Here is a 19,351-nt window from a genome sequence, read left to right as displayed (position 1 = left end):
GCGAAGGCTGCAAGCATCAACATTCAATGTAAGAGGAGGAAGGGATTTCTAGCAGGCAGGTGGTTTTCTAGGCAGATTCCTGGACTCAAAAAGTTGAGGGTGAAAGAAACCTTCAAAAATCAGCTGGCAATTTCAACCCCTTTTATTTCAAGATTAAGAAACTGAAGCCTGAAGATTTGAACATAGTAGGATAAACAAGACCAGAATGGACAAGCCCTGAGAAGGCAGACAGTACCTGGGATTAACTCTGAACCCCATCTTGTCACTGAAATCACCACATTATCTAACTCATAGCCTTGTTTCAAGAGCAAAAGGCAATCATGTACAGTGTCTGGGTACTGTGAGCACTCAATAAATGTTACCTACGTTGTTTTTATGTAAATACTTGCCAACAGTTATGTAAACATTCACCCAAGTTGTTTACTGAGTGTACCCTCCAGTATTTACAGAACATATTCTAAGTATGGAAATGAGCGAGCAAAGAAATTCTAGTGACCTCCAAAGAGAGAAATATAAAAGCAAACAGAAGTGTTTTCTGCTGGCCTTTATCTTCCATGTGCACTGAAGAGAAGCATCCGAACAGAGAATAGAGTTAGGCAGAGCAAGGCACCCTCAGGGACAGTAAAGCCTACTTTTTACTTAGAAACAATCTAAAATGCTCTACAAGAAGCTAAAAGAAGGTCCAAGACTAATTAGGCCATCAACTCTCAATCCAAAATATCCGCTTTGAGAAAGGAAACTTGCTGTCTCTGAAAATGAATACTGACATTATTCTGAATTCACAACAGTCCTAGATAAAAAATTGTTTTACGTTGTAGGACCTATTTCTACTCATACATGTATGTAAGAAATTCAATTGGTAAGTTGAGAATCTCCAAGAATTAGGGCACCAGGAAAAACGACATCATTTCTAGGGAGTGTAAGCATTTAATAACCACTCCAGAAGTAAGTAAATAAATAAATGTTTTAGTTTATTTATTTGACAGAGAGGGAGAGAGAGAGGGAATAAGCACAAGCAAGGGGAGCAGCAGAGGGAGAGTGGGGAAGCAGTGGGGAAGCAATGGAGAAGCAGGCTCCCCACTGAACAGGGAGCCCGACATGGGACTCAATCCCAGGATTTGGGGATCATGACTTGAGCCAAAGGCAGACACTTAACCGACTGAGCCACCCAGGCACTCCTAGAAATATTTTGGTAAAGAGAATGAACACTATGACAAAGTGGAAGCAAAAAGGGGGCACTTGGGTGGCTCAGTCGGTTGAGTGTCCAACTCTTGATTTCTGCTCAGGTCATGATCTCGGGGTCATGAGACTGAGCCCTACATTGGGATCCATGCTTCGCATGGAGTCTGCTTGGGATTCTCTCTCCCTCTCCTTTTTTTTTTCTCCTCTCTCCCTCTCCTTATGGCCCTAGTCATGCTCTAAATAAATAAAATCTTTTAAAAAGCCCCAAAACCAAAGTAGAAACAAAACAAAAAGTGCAATTATTTTTGAAAGTGACAGAAAATCTTATTAATCGTTTTTAGAGAATTAAGACTTTTTGGAAAGATTTATTTATTTTAGAGAGAGAGAGAGAAAGCACAAGTGTGAGGGGCAGAGGAAACAGAGATGAATTGTTGGGTCCTGTCTCTGGCTGGATAGGTAATACATCTTTTTAAAATAGGTATGTCTAAAAGCTAAAAGAGGAAAACTAGTAGAAAGCAAAGAAAAAAAAAGCATCTTCTTTTTTTGAGAGGTAGCCGTCTCACAAAGTAATCTGAATGTCTGCCAATAAAAGGTTAGCATGCTACATGTAAAATCTTCAATTACCACAAATGATAAGGTAGATGTGTACTTACTGATAAGGAAATACTCTGATAGGTTAAGTCAAAAAGTATATTAAAAGCTGTATATATAATGTCATATTTTTGCATTTATATAAGTAGAGACAAAACCTAGAAGGATATACAACAAAGTGTTAAAAGCATTTATCTCCAGATGGTGGATTGTGGATGATTTTTACTTTTTAAAAATTCTATTTTAATACTCCCTAAAGCTGCTTTAATGATGAACATATATTATAGTCAGAAAAAATTATAAAGTGATTTCTCTTAAAAAAAAGATGCAAAGCAGTATCACATTTTAATTATTTTGTTCTAGGGTAATCTTGGGTTGCTAGAATTGTGATTAGCTTACCAGAACCAAGAATAATTAATGGGAAGGCTGTTTTTTACAAAAGCAACAATTCAGTGTCCCCAAGACATGCAGAAAGTGATCACAAGGAGCACTTGAGTATTTCCCTGCTCCCATGCATTATACATTCCGGTAATTCTCTGACATTATCCATCATAAAATACAAGGCCTGTCAACAATTCTTTAGACACTGACAGCCATTTCCTCCTGAAACCATGTACAGCCTAACATTAAAGTTGTAATAGATGTGATTAGAGAGATTGGCAATTAGACATGGGAATGTGATATGTGGCTGTCTGGGAAGTCGGCACTCACTAGGGGCCTACATGATGGATTTATTAACCAAGTTTCTCTGCAGTCTGATTATCTCATACTTTAAGAGTTTCTATTTGGCCATGTCAGGTGTCTTTATACTGGTAGGGGCTCAGCCCCTCCATCTGAAAACATCTCAGGAAGAAGCAAGTCTGTATTTCAGACTGACTGAGAGTGTTGCCAAGGTGGGCAGATGCATGAACTCCATGGTCTGAAATCACATGGTACCTTTTGGGAGTGCACTGGGCCTCCCAGAACACTGGACCACTTAAAAGCCAGAATACTCACACCCTTTAGCAGACCCCACCCCAGGAAGCAGGCACACCAGCATCCCCATCTCCTGGCTTGGGATGGGGTGGGGTAGATGTCCAGGCATAATGACGGTACAGACTCAGCTCAGCACTTTCTACTTCAAAGAGGAAGTGGTAAAGAGAGGTTGCCTTTAGGAAAAGAGATGGCCAAGTGACCAATGGTCTGTGGTGGCTCTGCTTGGCCCTTCCCACTCTCCCTATGTCCTCCTCCTAGCCTTCTGCACAGCATCCAGAATGACTGTCCTCTGGGGACCATCCCGGGAGCCTCATTTCATAGACTAGAGATGAAAACATTCACAACTCAGTAGCAATGCCACTTGTGAACTTCTAATAAGCTTGTAATTTACCAAAATGGTCCTGAGCCAACAATTTAGGGACATATAAGTCTCACAACTTACCACACACACAGTTCTACCCAGTGACATTTTCCTTTAATGGAAGGGAAAATAAGCAGGTCATATCTGATTAGTGTTTCCATTTCTACACTGACTGTGATTACTGCAGATTTTAATTGCCTTTTGGTTGATAACCTAAAAGATGTAGTGACCCAAATGCAGAACTGCCTCTTCACAATAATGAAAAAGGAGATTCTCCTTAAATCTTAGCACTTAGTACTTTGATCACAATCTAAGTTGTATTTCCTAGGCTGAGAAGACGTGTTCACTTGCTTTAAACATCTCTGCCTATGGTTTGCCAAACAGATGAACCATTTCAACTGATATAACTGATAGGGCTTCCTTTATCCATCTTGTGGACCTGCCTAATTATAGTGTAGGCTTCAAGGAAAGAAAGGTATTATTAGCTGACGCTCTATACACTTTAATTTAGCCAAACTTTTCCTTTATTGTTTACAAAAGGTAACATAGTCAATTGTTTCATTAGTGCTAATGGAACATATTTAGCCACACCCTTCTGGGGCATCTGGGTAGATTTTCACTTACAGAAAAAAAGAGACCTAATCCTTGTGCTTTAGGGGGAAGAGCTCTGTCTAGTCCCAGCTACATCATCTTGGACAGCTTCATAATTTGGCTCAGCAATCAAGCAAAAGTAAGTCACCTCCTCTGACTTGCCCTTCTGCAAAATGGGCCCACACGAATTACCCGAGAAGAGTTTAAACAGGGTAAACAGTAGATATCTTTAAGATTATTAAAATAGCCTAACAAGGGATGCCTGGGTGGCTCAGTGGTTGAGCATCTGCCTTCTGCTCGGGGAGAGATCCGGGGTCCTGGGACCAAGTCCTGCATCGGGCTCCTGTGGGTGGCCTGCTTCTCCCTCTGCCTGCGTCTCTTCCTCTCTCTGTGTGTCTCTCATGAATGGATAAATAAAATCTTTAAAAATAAAATAGCCTGGGATCCCTGGGTGGCGAAGTGGTTTAGCGCCTGCCTTTGGCCCAGGGTGCGATCCTGGAGACCCGGGATTGAATCCCACATCGGGCTCCCGGTGCATGGAGCCTGCTTCTCCCTCTGCCTATGTCTCTGCCTCTCTCTCTCTCTGTGTGTGTGACTATCATAAATAAATAAAAATTTTTAAAAATACTTTAAAAAAATAGCCCAAAAATAGTCAATTCAGTAACCAAAGTCACAGTGGCCAGGCATTTAAGTGATTACATATCCTCTGATGATCACTAATATTTGTTTTTTTTTAAGATTTTATTTATTTATTTGACATAGAGAACACAAGCAGGGGGAGCAGCAGGCAGAGAGGGAGAAGCAGGCTCCCTACTGAGCAGGGAGCCCTATGTGGGCCCAAGACCCTGGGATCATGACCTGAGCCAAAGGCAGAAGCTTAACCAACTGAGCCACCCAGGTGCTCCTAAAATATTTGTTTTTATTGGACACTTATTTCTATGAAATAACATAGCTTGAGTACCAATAATTTTAAAAGATAAACTTGGTCTTTTAAGGAGGTATTTACCTAGATCTTCATCTCCTATCACTTTTTTTGGATGGCTTTGTGACCCTTTGACTCTCCATCCCGTCATCTGACAGTCCTGACCTAGGATTATTCAGTTCCTTCAAAGTTTCCTTTCCATGAGCTTCCTGTGCTGTGCAGAATAAATGAGGCACATTTACTGGTGGCATTTCAGGCTGACTCCCATAAAGTTCTTTCTTCTCACAATGAGCCTTTATTATGTCAGGTCACGAGATAACTCCTAGGATCCCACACTTTACTTCTTCAGTAAATTGTGTATTAGGTTCCAAAGAAGAGGACAGCCCTTCACAAAACATGGATCCACTGGGAAGGTCTGTCCCTTAAACAGGCAATGCTGAGAGCCAGATGAAGCTGATGAGCTCAAGGAGGCTTCCTTTTTTTTTTTTTTTTTTTAAATAATAAATTTATTTTTTATTGGTGTTCAATTTGCCAACATAAAGAATAACACCCAGTGCTCATCCCGTCAAGTGCCCCCCTCAGTGCCCGTCACCCAATTCACCCCCACCCCCGCCCTCCTCCCCTTCCACCACCCCTAGTTCGTTTCCCAGAGTTAGGAGTCTTTATGTTCTGTCTCCCTTTCTGATATTTCCCACACATTTCTTCTCCCTTCCCTTATATTCCCTTTCACTATTACTTATAATCCCCAAATGAATGAGAACATATAATGTTTGTCTTTCTTCAAGGAGGCTTCCTTTATCCATCTTGTGGACCTGCCTAATTATAGTGTAGGTTTCAAGGTTTCACACAAGTGCTGTGCGTGCCATTGCAGGGCTCGTCTTTGCAACCTAACTTGGATCTTACGAGGTAGACAAGCCATCAGTACAGTAGCCCAGTGGAAATAAAGGAAAACAAAGAGAAGTAAAATAAGAGGTAGGGTGGCTGTATTTCATCAATGAGCTATCAGCCATGGGAGGAGAGCAGAAGAAATTGGGTAAACATCACTGTGTCTTGTAAGGCATTTTAAAAGAATGGAACACAGTTCAGTATTCTTATTGAACTTTACCTTTTTTTTTTTAAAGATTTTATTTATTTGAGAAAGAGAGAGACAGAGCACACAACCAAGTGGGAGAGGCAGAACCAGAGGGAGAAGCAGACTCCCCGTTGAGTAGATAGCCCGACATGGGCTTGATTCCAGGACCCTGAGATCATGACCTGAGCCGAAGGCAGACGCTTCACTGACTGAGCCACCCAGATGTCCCCCATCCTTACCATTTAAAAGTCACAATTCTTTCACACTTTTGTCACTTTTTCCAGATGTCTTTTGTTGCTTTCTTCTTGTATTTGACCCCATGCTCCCACATTGGGGTTAACTAGATTGTTGGTTCATGACACACTCTTTCAGGGCTCACTTCTATTTAGATACTTTTAATAATAAGCACCCAATGTATCCACATCTTTGGAAATCAGCAATTTTGGCTTAGGGTGCCCAGATTTTCCATTTGAAGTCCCAAATTCTTAGGTTAAGTGTTTCAGTGTCTTCTGGTGGCTCCAACTCTGGTTAAGGTGTCTTGGTCAGTTGGGAGCCTGCGGGTTTGTTTTTCCTTCTGCTTTGCATCCTGGGCAGGGTGGTCACCTCAGGTCATGCAGGTGGACATTTCACTTGCAGGGTGTGGGTGAGTGTGAAGCAACTTCTACCTCAGACCACTGCTTCATGTGTGCTTCACAATGCTCTTCAGCTGGTTTTGCCCTGATTTTCTAAGGTTTAGACACTAATTTACAATGTGCTAATGGTGATGGTGTTGGATGACAATCTGTTCTGTCTCTGCCCTTAACACAGCCTCTGGGTCAGTCCATGCCATCTGGGCAAGAAAATACTCAAAGACATTTTTTTAGTCATAAGCTGAAAATCATTCACAAGTGTTAGTAATTATGGCTATTATTTACCAAGTGTCAATGCTCCAGGCTCATAGATAGATGATCATTTAATTACTGAAACTACTGGGCAAGATAGGTATGATTATGACCATTTTTTAAGGAACGAAGGCTCAGAGGAGTAAAGACACTTGCCTCAATTTACAAGCACTGTGTATATGAACTAAATGTAGATTTGTTTCCAAAGGGGACATCTTCTCTGCCCCAGGCCTTCCTGGTGTTCTTTAATTCCAGTGTACGGTGTTTGGAACCAGGTTTCATGGCAGTTCCAGGAGAAGGCGTCACCATGCACCATGGAGCTTCCCACTCCAGTAGCCATTGGAGAATGGGGCAGGTATGATGGTGGTGACAGCTGCCGCCGCTCACCTAGCATAACAGGTGCTGGGCATTGTGCTGAGTGCCATCTATGTCGCACCTCACCAGATCCTCACAAGTCCTGTGGAGTGAGTACTGTCTTCCTAACTGTTGGGAAACAGGCACTGGCAGCTTAGATGATCTGCTCTACAGATATCACACATTAATCTGGTATTATCTAGCTCCCTCTTTTCTTCCAAGGAAGGAGTTGTGCTAATACAAGCCTACATTTTACAGGAAAGACCTAGCTCTTGGCTCAGAATTTCTTTTCTATGAGTCTTAAAGCATCCAATGATGCGATTTTTACCAAGGTTTAACCTCCTCCACCAGTTGCACTCCAGTGAAAGTGGACTGCCTAGAGGAGTTCCAGTCATCTAATGAGCCCCAGCGATGCAGCAGGACAGCTAATCTGAGGATTAATTCTCAAATGGCCACAATTTGAATCCTAGCTTTAGAAAAGCCATGCCTAGCTCTCTGTGCCTCACTATCATTATTTGCAAAATGGGAAAGCAGTACCCACTTTATCAGGGTTGTTATGAAAATGAAATGAGCTCCTCCGAGGAGGTACTATCCAACAAAACCTAGGGCGATGATGGAAACAGTCTATTCTCTGCTGTCCAGTCACTAGCCACAGTGAGCATTTGAAATGTAGCTGGAAGGTCTGAGAAATAAATTTTTCCCCCTGTATTTACTCTGATTTATTTCAAATTTAAATAGCCCCATATGGCCAGAGGTTTCATACTGGGCAACAGAGATGTAAAACATTTAGAACAACACCTAGAACTGTAGGCTTCCTACCATTATTACTATAATGTGGAGAATCACCCAAACAGGTTTCCTGGGCACCCAAAGACACCATTATAGGCCTGTTCTCGCTTTGTACTGTCAGAACGATTGAACAGTTTTACTGTGCTATGTCTCCCTAGCATTTATCACTACCTACAATTCGGTCATTTATTTATCTTCCTTATGTTACCAGAATGTAAACTCCATGGGAACAAGGGCCTTTCTGTCTGTTCCCTGCTATATCACTAGCACTGAGAATAATGAATGCCTCCCTCTAGTAATCTGAGCTGGCCCTTTGGGAAAGAGCTCTCTCTAGTTGGGAATTAGTGGTACTCTCAGCCAATCTCTGGTCTGACACCCTTTCTCGTTAGGTAGTATATCTTAGTATTGGTGAGTTGAGAGGATGTGGAACTATTTCTCCAACTGACATGGGAATAAGACAAAGGAGGGAGGGATAGCTAGTTCATGCATGCCTTTGGGGGAATCTCTCAAATAAAAAGACCAAAAAACTATCAGGCCACATAAAAATGAAATAAAGTTGAATTTCAGCAGGAGGGAAAGTGTGGGCCTGTTCAGGATATTCTGAGGAGTTTTTGACACTCAGGATCTTGTTGGGGCAGCTTATTTACCTGTGGAAAAGCTACTTCTGTTATGAGCCACCATGTCAATTTTTGTTTTTTTGTTTTGTTTTTTTTTTTTTTTTAATTTTTATTTATTTATGATAGTCACAGACAGAGAGAGAGAGGCGCAGAGACACAGGCAGAGGGAGAAGCAGGCTCCACGCACCAGAAGCCCGATGTGGGATTCGATCCTGGGTCTCCAGGATCGCGCCCTGGGCCAAAGGCAGGCGCCAAACCGCTGTGCCACCCAGGGATCCCCCATGTCAATTTTTGGTGCTGACACTGGCATGGCATCAAACTTAGGATGTGGCTGTGCCACCTGCAAGTCAAGGTCTTAGTTCATGCCGGAGGAACTTTTCAGAGGAGTCAGAGACTTGGCAATGATGAAACACTAAAGGCAAGCTTCGATGAAGCTTTTCTTGGTCTGCAGCAACATGAGAAAAATGTGGACAATGCAGCAAGTTCTCTGTTCACAGGACAATTCTTTATTTCTATTGTGAGATTTCCCAATTTAAAAATGCATTGTTACAAGAGTTCTAAAACCCTGAGAGCCATTCGAATCACCAAGAGGTTACAGTGAGTGCCAGCAGCTGGACATCATCATAGGTTTTTTTTTTTTTTTTAATCTTTTGTAGTTGACAAGGCCTGTTAGAGTAGACCAAGCAACCCCTCCTCCTTTTAAATGTGCACCTAGAGGTTAAATATCAAGCCAACATATGCTCCTCAGGGCCCACTGTGTCTTCAGTCTCATGCCTACCATTTACTGGGGCTGTGTGACTCAACCACTTAAAGTACAAAGAAAACAAAGTGTAATGAAATCCTTATGAGGTACATGCCAAGTACAGGGACCAGGGGAAGGGTAACATTGGGCATGAACATTGCCTACCACACAGCCTGAAGTGCTTTCTTAGTTACCTGCCTGTCTCCCACACAAGGTGGATAAAGCCCTGGGAGGTCTGGTCCTGGTCATCTGGGCATTCCTGTCCCATGAGAAGGTGCCTAGTGAGCGCTGAGAGGAGGATTCCCTGGGCAGAGATGGTTTTGTTTTGAAGAGGGGACAGGTTCACAAGGAAGAGGACGTTTCTGATGAGGTAAACATGGAGTTTTAGGAGCAGCCATGAGGCCATGTTGAACATGGAAAGAATATTCTGGGGAGTTGTAGAAAATAAGGTTAGATAGAAATGCCAGGGCTGGATTTCAGTTGCTTATTAAAAGCCTCTCAGAAAAGTAGAGATGGAAGAAGAGAAAGTGTGGGAAAACGGAAATTTTGTCCAACAGAGGCAAAACCTTGGCTATAGAGTGTTTAGTCCGGTGGGGCATGATTATGGAAGGCAGGAGCCCTGAGAGCACGTCTTCCTGCTCTGGGGAATTGGGTATCCCACAGAAACACCTGCATGGAGTGCTTTCACGCCTTTTGCCAAGCGATGCCCTTTTTACATACTCTAAGGAGCAGACACTATTACGCCCGTTTTACACATTCACAAACAAGCTTCTACGAGTTCAGTAACTTCCTTGAAGTCACAGCTAGCAAGTGGCAGGGCTGGGCTTCATCCCCAACTGGGATGACTCCAAGGCCACGTCCTTAGCCACGGACTCCGCTACTCAGCCTAGATGAAGGCAATAACCCACGAATGCTTCAGAGTGTGTTTCCTGCAGAGGCAGAACATCACCTGCCCTATGTTCCACTTGTCCAAAGTCCTCTACTGCCCTTTTCCTTCCCCATATTTTAAGTTTTAAGCTTCTCAGTTTTTTTTTTTTTGCTTGATGCTAACTAGAAGTCCAGTGCTTATTCTTGAAGACACTGCTCATGAAAAAAACAATACCAGAATAAGAGAAAATATTTCCTTCCTCCTAAAGCTGCAGAAAAACAGACACTCCTTTGTATCTGGGTTCAGAAGCTAGTTCTGTTAAAGATCTACAATCTTACTCTGCCCTCCTGTGTAGAAATGTACACTTGTTTCACTACCAAACAAGTATTTTAAGACATCTGGACTTTAGAGGTTATTGCTAATTCACTTAAAATATAACTTTTGATTTCTGAAAGTTTGCTTTTCTAATTGGTTGCCTCACTGATAATTTATTGTTTTAATAATACAATTTAAAGTGACATTTCTTATATGAAGATATAGAAACCTTTCAGGTTTTCTGGTTAGAGAGGGGCCTGGGATTTCTCTCTTCCTACAGAAGATTAAAATAAACGTAGATGCTGACAGATTCCTGGATGGAGTTTGACTGTGTCCATCCACATCAACAGTCAGTGTCACACTCAGATGGCTAAACAGAATGGGGGAGTAGAAAGAAGAGGGTGCATCCTTGCTGAGGCAAGTATAACCCAGCAGGGAGTGGGAAAAGCGGTGCGCATTTGGGTCTTGGTGAAGAGCTGGCCTGGTTCTACAAATTGGACTCTAACCTATTCTCCATAAGCAGCTTTTGTTTAAACAGTCGTTGTCTGGTGGCTGATGCGTGTGTGAATGTTATGATTTGAGACAACTGTAAGCAGTCACAACTAAAGGAAAAACACAGGAAATTCCATCCTCTTGATTGACTCCATTTGAGAGTGTGACCCAGTTAGAGCAGTGGTTCTCGCCTGTGGACATTTTGGGTTTTCACAATCAGGTACAGGGCACGTCTGGCATCTAATAGGTAGAGGTCAGACATGCTGCAAAATGGCCTACAATACACAGGACAGCCCTCAGAACAGAGCATGATCCAGCCTGAAATAGCAGCTCTGTGGTTGAGAAACCCTGGGCTCCAGTCAATTTAATTGGAGACAGGGCTTTTTTTCCTTTTGACTGAGGTTTACTCTGCTTTCCTTGGGTCTCCTGGATTGCCAGTAAACTGGGTGGTTGGAGCTCTTAGGAGGGACAAGCTTAGCCATGTGTGGCATTCTTTCCGCAACATGCCCTGAAGGAAAAGCCCTGAAGGAAAAGCAGCTGCAGTATGAGATGACTAGGGCATCTATGTGAGTGTCTTCCTCACATCTTCAAGCTCCTCCAAAGAGGTGGTGCTTCACCCGCCTCACCATGCTAGTCAGAAATATCCTTTCTTTCTTTTGCTTGGAAGAAAAGGGTTGCATGTAAACTCCAATTTGCCTAAGAAGATAATAATTTTCCTCTTTTTATTTGGCAAGTAGTAGTATCTTCTAAGATATTGTCTTTTCCTATAAATGCTTAAATGACCTGAGAAGTGGAGAGGGTGAATGTGAGAAATTTCTGGAACCCCCAAATAGGGACTCCAGTATTATGCTTATAAAAATGATATTTTTAGAGATGATAAATGGACATATCAAAGTTGACCCAATATACACTTTCCATGGGAGTACTTTGGTCTAGAACAGTTAGTGAATCTCTAGGAAATTGTGATGTTTGAAAGATTTAACACTTCTTGAATGTAAAGGAATTCCTGTTTTTAAGAAGACCGCTAAATGCTTATATGAATCCTGAAAGGATTTTAAGGACTCCAAAGAAATTTATAAAATCATGCCAAAACTCCTAATATTTTATGTATAGTAGCACTTTACAAAAAGCTTTTCAAGCTGGGAAAAATGAAAGGACAGGCTCCATGATTACCAGGAAGTGCTGTTTATAAAAAGAGCCATAATTTAAACTTTGTTATTTGCACAAATGTATTGGAAAAATTAAAGAAATTAGTGTTAAGCTGGTAAATCTTAAAATGGTTTTCGGGGATCCCTGGGTGGTGCAGCGGTTTGGCGCCTGCCTTTGGCCCAGGGCGTGATCCTGGAGACCCGGGATCGAATCCCACGTCGGGCTCCTGGTGCATGGAGCCTGCTTCTCCCTCTGCCTGTGTCTCTGCCTCTCTCTCTCTCTCTGTGCAACTATCATAATTAAAAAAATAAAAAAAATAAAATGGTTTTCTACTTGGAAAAGGTCTCTTGCAAAGTACAAACAATTGGGTTTTAAGAATCCCAGTTTAAAAATAAAATTTGAAGATACAGGTGCAAGTTGAAAGCTATTTATCAAAAAAAAAAAAGAAAAGCTATTTATCTCTTTAAAAAAGCTTCTATATTAAGAACAAGAATTAAAGTATTTCAAAATAATGTGGAAGATTATAAAATGGAATTAAATTCTTCAAGTGTCCTTAGTCCTTGAGGCAAATCCTCTCACACAATGTTTTGTAATTTTGGAGGTGTAAAGGAAGGTCCTATTTTCCTCAGGGGAGGGGACATATAAAGTATCACACTTCATTCTTTCAATAAGGGAAACCCCCTTCTCTGAGTACCTCTAAGCCAGCCACCAGGAAGGACATTGAAATACACCAATGAATAAGACAGATACAAATCCTGCTGTCACCACATGCTAGAGTGAGGAGGGACAGACAGCCCTGCACATACTAATTCATACAGAAAAGCAAGAATTTTGCACAAAAGCTAAATTAAATTGTACTTCATGAATCCCTACACTTGTCATATGGATCAGCTCATGGTCCTCCAAACCATCACTTAAGAGTTAATAAATTTGGGACGCCTGGGTGGCTCAGTGGTTGAGCATCTGCCTTCAGCTCGGGGCATGATCCCGGAGTCCTGGGATCAAGTCCCACTTCAGGCCCCCTGCATGGAGCTTACTTCTCCCTCTGCCTGTGTCTCTGCCTCTCTCGAATAAATAAAATCTTTAAAAAAAAAAAGAGTTAGTAAATCTAAACGAGCACACAACTGTAAGTGAACTACAACTTAAGAAACTAGTATAATTTACTTTTAAAAATCTTAGACATTATTATGCTAACTTATAAAGTTACTCCACTTCCATTAGCTGAGTAATGTTCTAAGATACCGTATTTCTCTGACAAATTCTTAGTCAACAATTGCGTTAATGTTAATGTAAACTGTCCATGTTTTCTAAAATCCCTAATTCCTTTTGGACTAGAAGAGCACTGAGGTAATTAGTTAATACTCTATATTTACCTGAAGACATGTAAAGAAACTAAAATTAAAATGGGAAAAACCATACCTTATCTCCTCACAACCCCTGTGGGTCATCTACTGGATATTAAAAAAAAAAAAAAAAAAAAGATTTTTTCATTTCAGCAGGGGGAGGGGGAGGAGAAACAGAGAGAATCTCAAGCAAACCCCTGCTGAGCAGAGTTGGATACAGGGCCTGATCCCATGACCCTGAGATCGGTCCTGCCAAAACCAAGAGTTGGATACCCAACTGGCTGAGCCACCCAGGCACCCCATTTTGAGCACTTGTTCATTAACTCAAATTAAGATGGTAAAATCAATTGATGTATTATGGAAATCTGATACATCCAATAACATTTAAAACCCACATTGTCCTCAATGGAATATGCAATCCCACTAGTCCTCCTCACTTTTTTTCTGACTCTCATTCTGACTCTGGACAGTTGCGAAAATAGTGAGCCTCCTGACTTGGTAAGGAACTCATTTTTTTTTAAAGATTTATTTATTTTTATTCAGAGAGAGAGGGAGAGAGGCAGAGACACGGGCAGAGGGAGAAGCAGGGTCCATGCAGGGAGCCCGACATGGGACTCAATCCCGGGTCTCCAGGATCACACCCCGGGCTGCAGGTGGTGTTAAACCGCTGCGCCACCGGGGCTGCCCAAGGAACTCATTTTTAATGGTGCTCATATTACCCTATATTGGGGGTTGCTTTAGAACTATTTTTCTTTTGGTGAATAATGTGGTCACAGCTATTTATCACCACTCATCCTTTTCAGACTGACTAGTTTCCTCTGGAAGCTCTACCCCATTGCTGTCCCTGTCCCAGACCAGGCCCTGCAGCAAAGGGCGTCTTGAGTCTAGCAGGGAGTCTTCCCAACCAGACCATCTGCTAGACAGCTCCTTGGTGGCTCCAAAGGACTGAGTTCCCTCATCTTGTTCCATAGCCTGGTACGCACATGGAAAAGGATGCTAGGGATAATTAGACACAAATTGTATGCTCCAAATTTTCCACCGTAGCTCAACAGTATTATATGAGCTGTCCTATTTGTCAGGCTCACATTGTGGGTGTAGAGGGGGTGGGAGAGAAGAACCATAAAGACAAAGAGAGTGGCTTATCTGTCCCTTTGGAGGGGGGCATTTGTAAACATATATTCAAATTAGATGGGGCACCTCGTGGCTTAGTCGGTTAAGCGTCTGCCTTCAGCCCAAGTTATGATCTTGGGGTCCTGGGATCTAGCCCTGCTTCTCCCTCTCCCCTGTCCCTGCTCATGTTCTCTCTCACTATCTCTCTCAAATAAATAAACTCTTTTGGAAAGCAAATTAGATTTATCCAAATGAGTTAAATGGTTTTAATATGAACATTTTAGCAATTATACCAGATGTAGAAACTACCCACATACAAAGACTGTCACAATGACTGTCAAAAGGACTTCTGAAATATTCTATGTCCAGATTTGGCATAATAACTGTGTCTAACAGGAAACCACAATTCACAGGTCAGATTGTAAATAGTGCTCTAATGCCCTACGTACTCATCAAGGCCTTTGGCTGTATCACCCAGAATAAAAAGAGGTAGTGAATTCTCAAGATGAAATGGAAAGAAATGACCTGGCAGGATTTTACAGAAATTGGACTGCTGTGGCTGGATAGATGTCCTACCTATGGGTTATGAACACAAGAGTTTTAACAAAAATCTGGGACTTTCACCCAAAAAATGAGTAGGCTCATAGGATTCCTGGTTACCCTCCAATGCATAAATATTAGTATTCTGGATGGATCTGGGTTTTACGAGAGGAAGTGTAGATAAAGGGTGTCCAAGTGCTTCAGTTATAGGTGCTGGAAGCCCGGGTAACTGGATTTACATCAGGGATCATCAGTCCACAGTATCATTTCAACTTTCCTACAGGGACTTGCAGTTCTGTGGGGTTAGTGGTACTAATGTGCTGGACTCATGGAGGCTCTGGTAGGAAGATACCAACCAGCTCAACCATTTAACAACTTCTAAGTGCACTTAGTGCTCCTCCAAGGTCCAGGGATGGGTCATATCTCCCATATAAGCTTCAGACATGGGATGATAACCTGCTCAGGAAGTTCTTGGTGGTGTCCTGAATTTCCTTTGAAAAGCACTCTACTCCAGTCATAGCCTATTAGTGGGTAGAATTCAGTCCATTGTCCTAGAATTAGCTAATGATGGGTCCAAACTGCTCTGAGTTCCATTCTACAACCATGGATGAGACCAGAGAACACCTCCAACAGACAGCACTCAACCTACCTTTCTCCAAAAAGCCCTCATCTGTGGCTTTACTTGTTCTTTCTTAGATGTTTTGTCTCAAAAATAAATAAATAAATAAATAAATAAATAATAAAATAAAATAAAATAAAATAAAATAAAATAAAATAAAATAAAAAATAAAAAAAGCCTTTGCTCTCAACAAGGTTTGGCTTTGCTCATCTCTGAACCAGGTCCTAATACCACAGCTTCACCATACTGAGAAACCTCTGTCAAAAACTAACTTAACCACTTTTTGATGGGAATGAAATTTTCACTTGAAAGCCATCATAGAGGCTGAGGAGGATTACATATCCTTTCTCCCTATCAAACAAGACTGTATTCCCCTCTCCCCTGGGGCAGTGCAATAGGGCATCTCAGTGGGCAAGTACCTCACTGGCTAAACTTTCTGGTTTGGTCACCAGGACTGAACCAAAAAGATAAAGGTGATTCACTGCCAAAGACAAAAAACTGACCCCTCTTTGGAAAGAATAGACCATACCTTGTAACCCCTGCTATATATTTATGGCACCATAAAAGTAAAAACCAATCAACCTTTCTACATCTCTTAGCAATGTGCAAAACAAGTATTTCTAAAAACTGAATCTAGGGGTGCCTGGGTGGCTCAGTTGCTTAAGCGACGGACTCCTGTTTTCAGCTCAGGTCATGATCTCAGAGGTTGTGGGATCAAGCCTCAGGTTGGGCTCTGTACTCAGTGGAGGATTCTCTTCCTCTACTCCTCCCCCAACTCATGCTCACACTATAATGAATAAATTTTTAAAAAAACAACTGGATCTGCTCCCACACGCCACAAACTAGAGAAATAACACCAATGCTTTTCACCTGGATTGACAGGTGTGACTGTTGGAAGGGGTTAAAACAGCCTTATTCACTGTTCAGGGAATGGCATCAGCCTAACCACCTATATTTGTTCATCCTGATTAGAAGTCAACAGAAAATATGGCATTCCTGGATTATTCTGCTACACAGTGATGGAACTGTAACTTGGAGAATCAGTGTTTTTAGGAATGGATAGGACAGCCCTTTCAGGGTATAATATAATGTCATCCACTGCTAGGTGAAATGTGCAACTTCAAGAAAAACAGAATTGTAATAATACAATTGTCCAGATTTGTATGTACCAGTAATTATAATTTGTATGTACAAGTAATGCTTATGCAATTTTAATAAGAAAGCGGCCTTAAAAGATTGCCTCATAAACCTTCCTACCTATACTAAATAAAAAGAGCACAAGCACAGGGTGCATTTAGAAATAGGTTGGGAAGGAAATCTGAAGAGCAAAATTAGTGGATCATATGCAAGTCTAAATATCACATCTTAAGTGTCACCAAGGAGGCAACAAAGAGAGAAATTGTAGTAGCAGAGTACTATGTGCCTCAAATTCCATTTATTAAAAGTTCTCTGTTGTTGGTTTTTCTCTCTCCCTTATTGTCAGATTTAATCATTTCAGGCTTGTTCTTTTGTTTGGTGCTAACCAAAGGAATTCCACTGCTTAGTGTTGAGAATCTGGCTAGTAGAAAGAATCTCAATAAAAGGAGAAAACATATTCCCTCTTCCTTTACAGCTACAGGGGAGTGGACACTTCTTGCTTCATAAAACTATTTCTGATAAAATGGTAAACTGAGGCTAATCACTAAGATGTGTAACTTAGTATGCTCTCCAGTATGGAAACCTGCATCAAATATACAAACTCCGGGCAGCCTGGGTGGCTCAGTGGTTTAGCGTCGCCTTCAGCCCAGGGCGTGATCCTGGAGACCCGGGGTCGAGTCCTGCATCGGGCTCCCTGCATGGAGCCTGCTTCTCCCTCTGCCTGTGTCTCTGCCTGTCTCTCTCTCCTGTGTATTCTCATGAATAAATAAATAAAATCTTTAAAAAATATATACAAACTCCAATTTTCTAGTTAACAAAGGGGTTTTTAGACAGCTGTGTCATGGCCTCAGAAAAAGTGGAGAGGAGCTCCAAAAGGCAACCTGTGACCTGTAAAAAGGGTGCTTTCAAACTGGGTGCCTTACTTGATAATTTGCTGTCCTGGTCATAAAATTTAAAGTAGCACCTGCAATTTTTAAAAAAAAGTATTAAGTATTCATAAGGCTTTCTTATTTTATTTTTTTGGTTGGCCACAAGAACTTGATATTCTTCTCTTTTACCTTTATGCATGAAGTATAAATAATGTATTCCAGTTTCAAACTTTGGGTCTTTGTCTTGTTTAAATGATCATACCCAAATTCAGCTGGTGGATAAACAGACACAAAAAGCATGAGACAAACTCATCTGCTAAAGAACAAAAGAGAAAAACTAAAAGGGTTTTTGAAAGAATAAGCACATGTATACATTAATTCAGGATTGTTTTTCCTTCTAACTTCCTCCTCAAACTGGAGGGTGTCAGACACTGGTTTAACTCAACTGGGCAAGTTACCATCACACTCCACTTAAATCCTTGTGCAGAGAATGTTTGGGTAACTGCTCTGCTCTACTCCTTGGCCACAGAGTCCTAACCCCACCAGCCCACTTAATACACGCATCATGACTATCAGGAAACAGTCACCTAATCTTTCTTATTTTGGGTAGATCATCAGCCTATTGTTGATAAATTATCATTCCCAGGATTGGCTTAGCACAAACAGGACACACATTTTTCTTTTTCAAATACAAAGCTCCTCACCAAGTCTTTTCAGTACATTGTAACTGTATTTCTCCTCAGTTGTGTTTTACCTTCAGCTGCCAACATAGATTTAAAACCAACGCAGACATACTGGAAGAACATCCAATGCAACTTACTGTAGGTGGATATGACTGGATTTTTTTTTTTTTTTGCTGTGAAATTTGAGTCATGTTTGAGTAATGAAATAAACAAACTAAAATGCAGAGCAAGCATAAGAATCAGCCCTTAATCAGTATCTTTTAAAAAAATAATTTCAGCTAGGAAGAAAATCTATTCACTTTTACAACCTGCTGACTCTGAAAAAAATGACTGACATCATCCCATTTTTAAAAAGAGCTTAAAAAAAAGTCTCTTCTGTTTGCCTTCATAGAAATGGCTAATTTCCCTCTTAATTGTTTATTGTAGAAAATAAAAGCCAAAGGAAGAAATACAAATCATGAATAATTAGTCTTTTAAAAGTCTTTTGAATGTGAGAGCTCTTTATTACCTGGGAAGCCCCATACAAATGCAAAGTAGGATTAAAATCACCTCTGATACTAGGCTGGCCTCTACACTGGTACAGATCTTCCAAGGGCTCAGGCACATTCTGGGGAGTCCTTGTGCCCACAGCTGTAGAAGCTCCCCCATTAAAAAAATTAAAAAGAGCCACAAAGCCCTTTAATCCACGGCCATGGGAATCCCTAGACACCCACCTCACACCCCATGTGCTATCTCCTACTAGCCATTCCTGCCCTGTTGGGGTACTGGCTAATTTGGAAACTGTGGGGAAGGAGCAGCCCCTTCTTTACAATGCTGGTGGTTCCAATCATAAGCAACTTTTGTTCTTATGTCAAAGTGAAACGTTTTCCTATAAATACTACTTGGCCTCTTCTGCACTTGGGAATTACTCTAAATACAGACACTCCCTTTGCTGCATGACAAACCTTAAATATCTGAAAACAATGAGGACACGTTCACTTCTCTGCCCAAATCTTTCTGCAGGTTTAAACATCAAAGCTGGAGATGTGAAAATTGGTGTTGTTAAGCTAGCACCTACCTAACTAGTCTGGAACTTCAATATGAGCCAAACATTTATTGCAGCCTTGGTGTGTGAAGCATAGAGGCACCTAGTTGCTGACCTTTAAGGAT

General features: G+C 41.4%; 1 protein-coding gene across 4 annotated transcripts in view; it reads right to left on the bottom strand.

The window, feature by feature from the left end:
* Positions 1-19,351, bottom strand: part of CCDC92 (coiled-coil domain containing 92) — a 31,604-nt gene that overhangs the window by 9,909 nt on the left and 2,344 nt on the right. The window contains exon 1 of one of the 4 annotated variants that reach the window (XM_072802324.1): positions 4,707-4,868. The exons of the other annotated variants lie outside the window; for them this stretch is intronic. Within the exon in view, the coding sequence (XP_072658425.1) occupies positions 4,707-4,773 (67 nt within the window). The 5' untranslated portion in view covers positions 4,774-4,868. Of the gene's footprint in view, positions 1-4,706; positions 4,869-19,351 lie in introns of those variants that run through there. 4 annotated transcript variants of the gene reach the window in all.

Source organism: Canis lupus, chromosome 27, assembly GCF_048164855.1.
Source record: "Canis lupus baileyi chromosome 27, mCanLup2.hap1, whole genome shotgun sequence".
NCBI lineage: Eukaryota > Metazoa > Chordata > Mammalia > Carnivora > Canidae > Canis > Canis lupus.
This window is presented reverse-complemented; position numbering and strand designations above follow the sequence as displayed.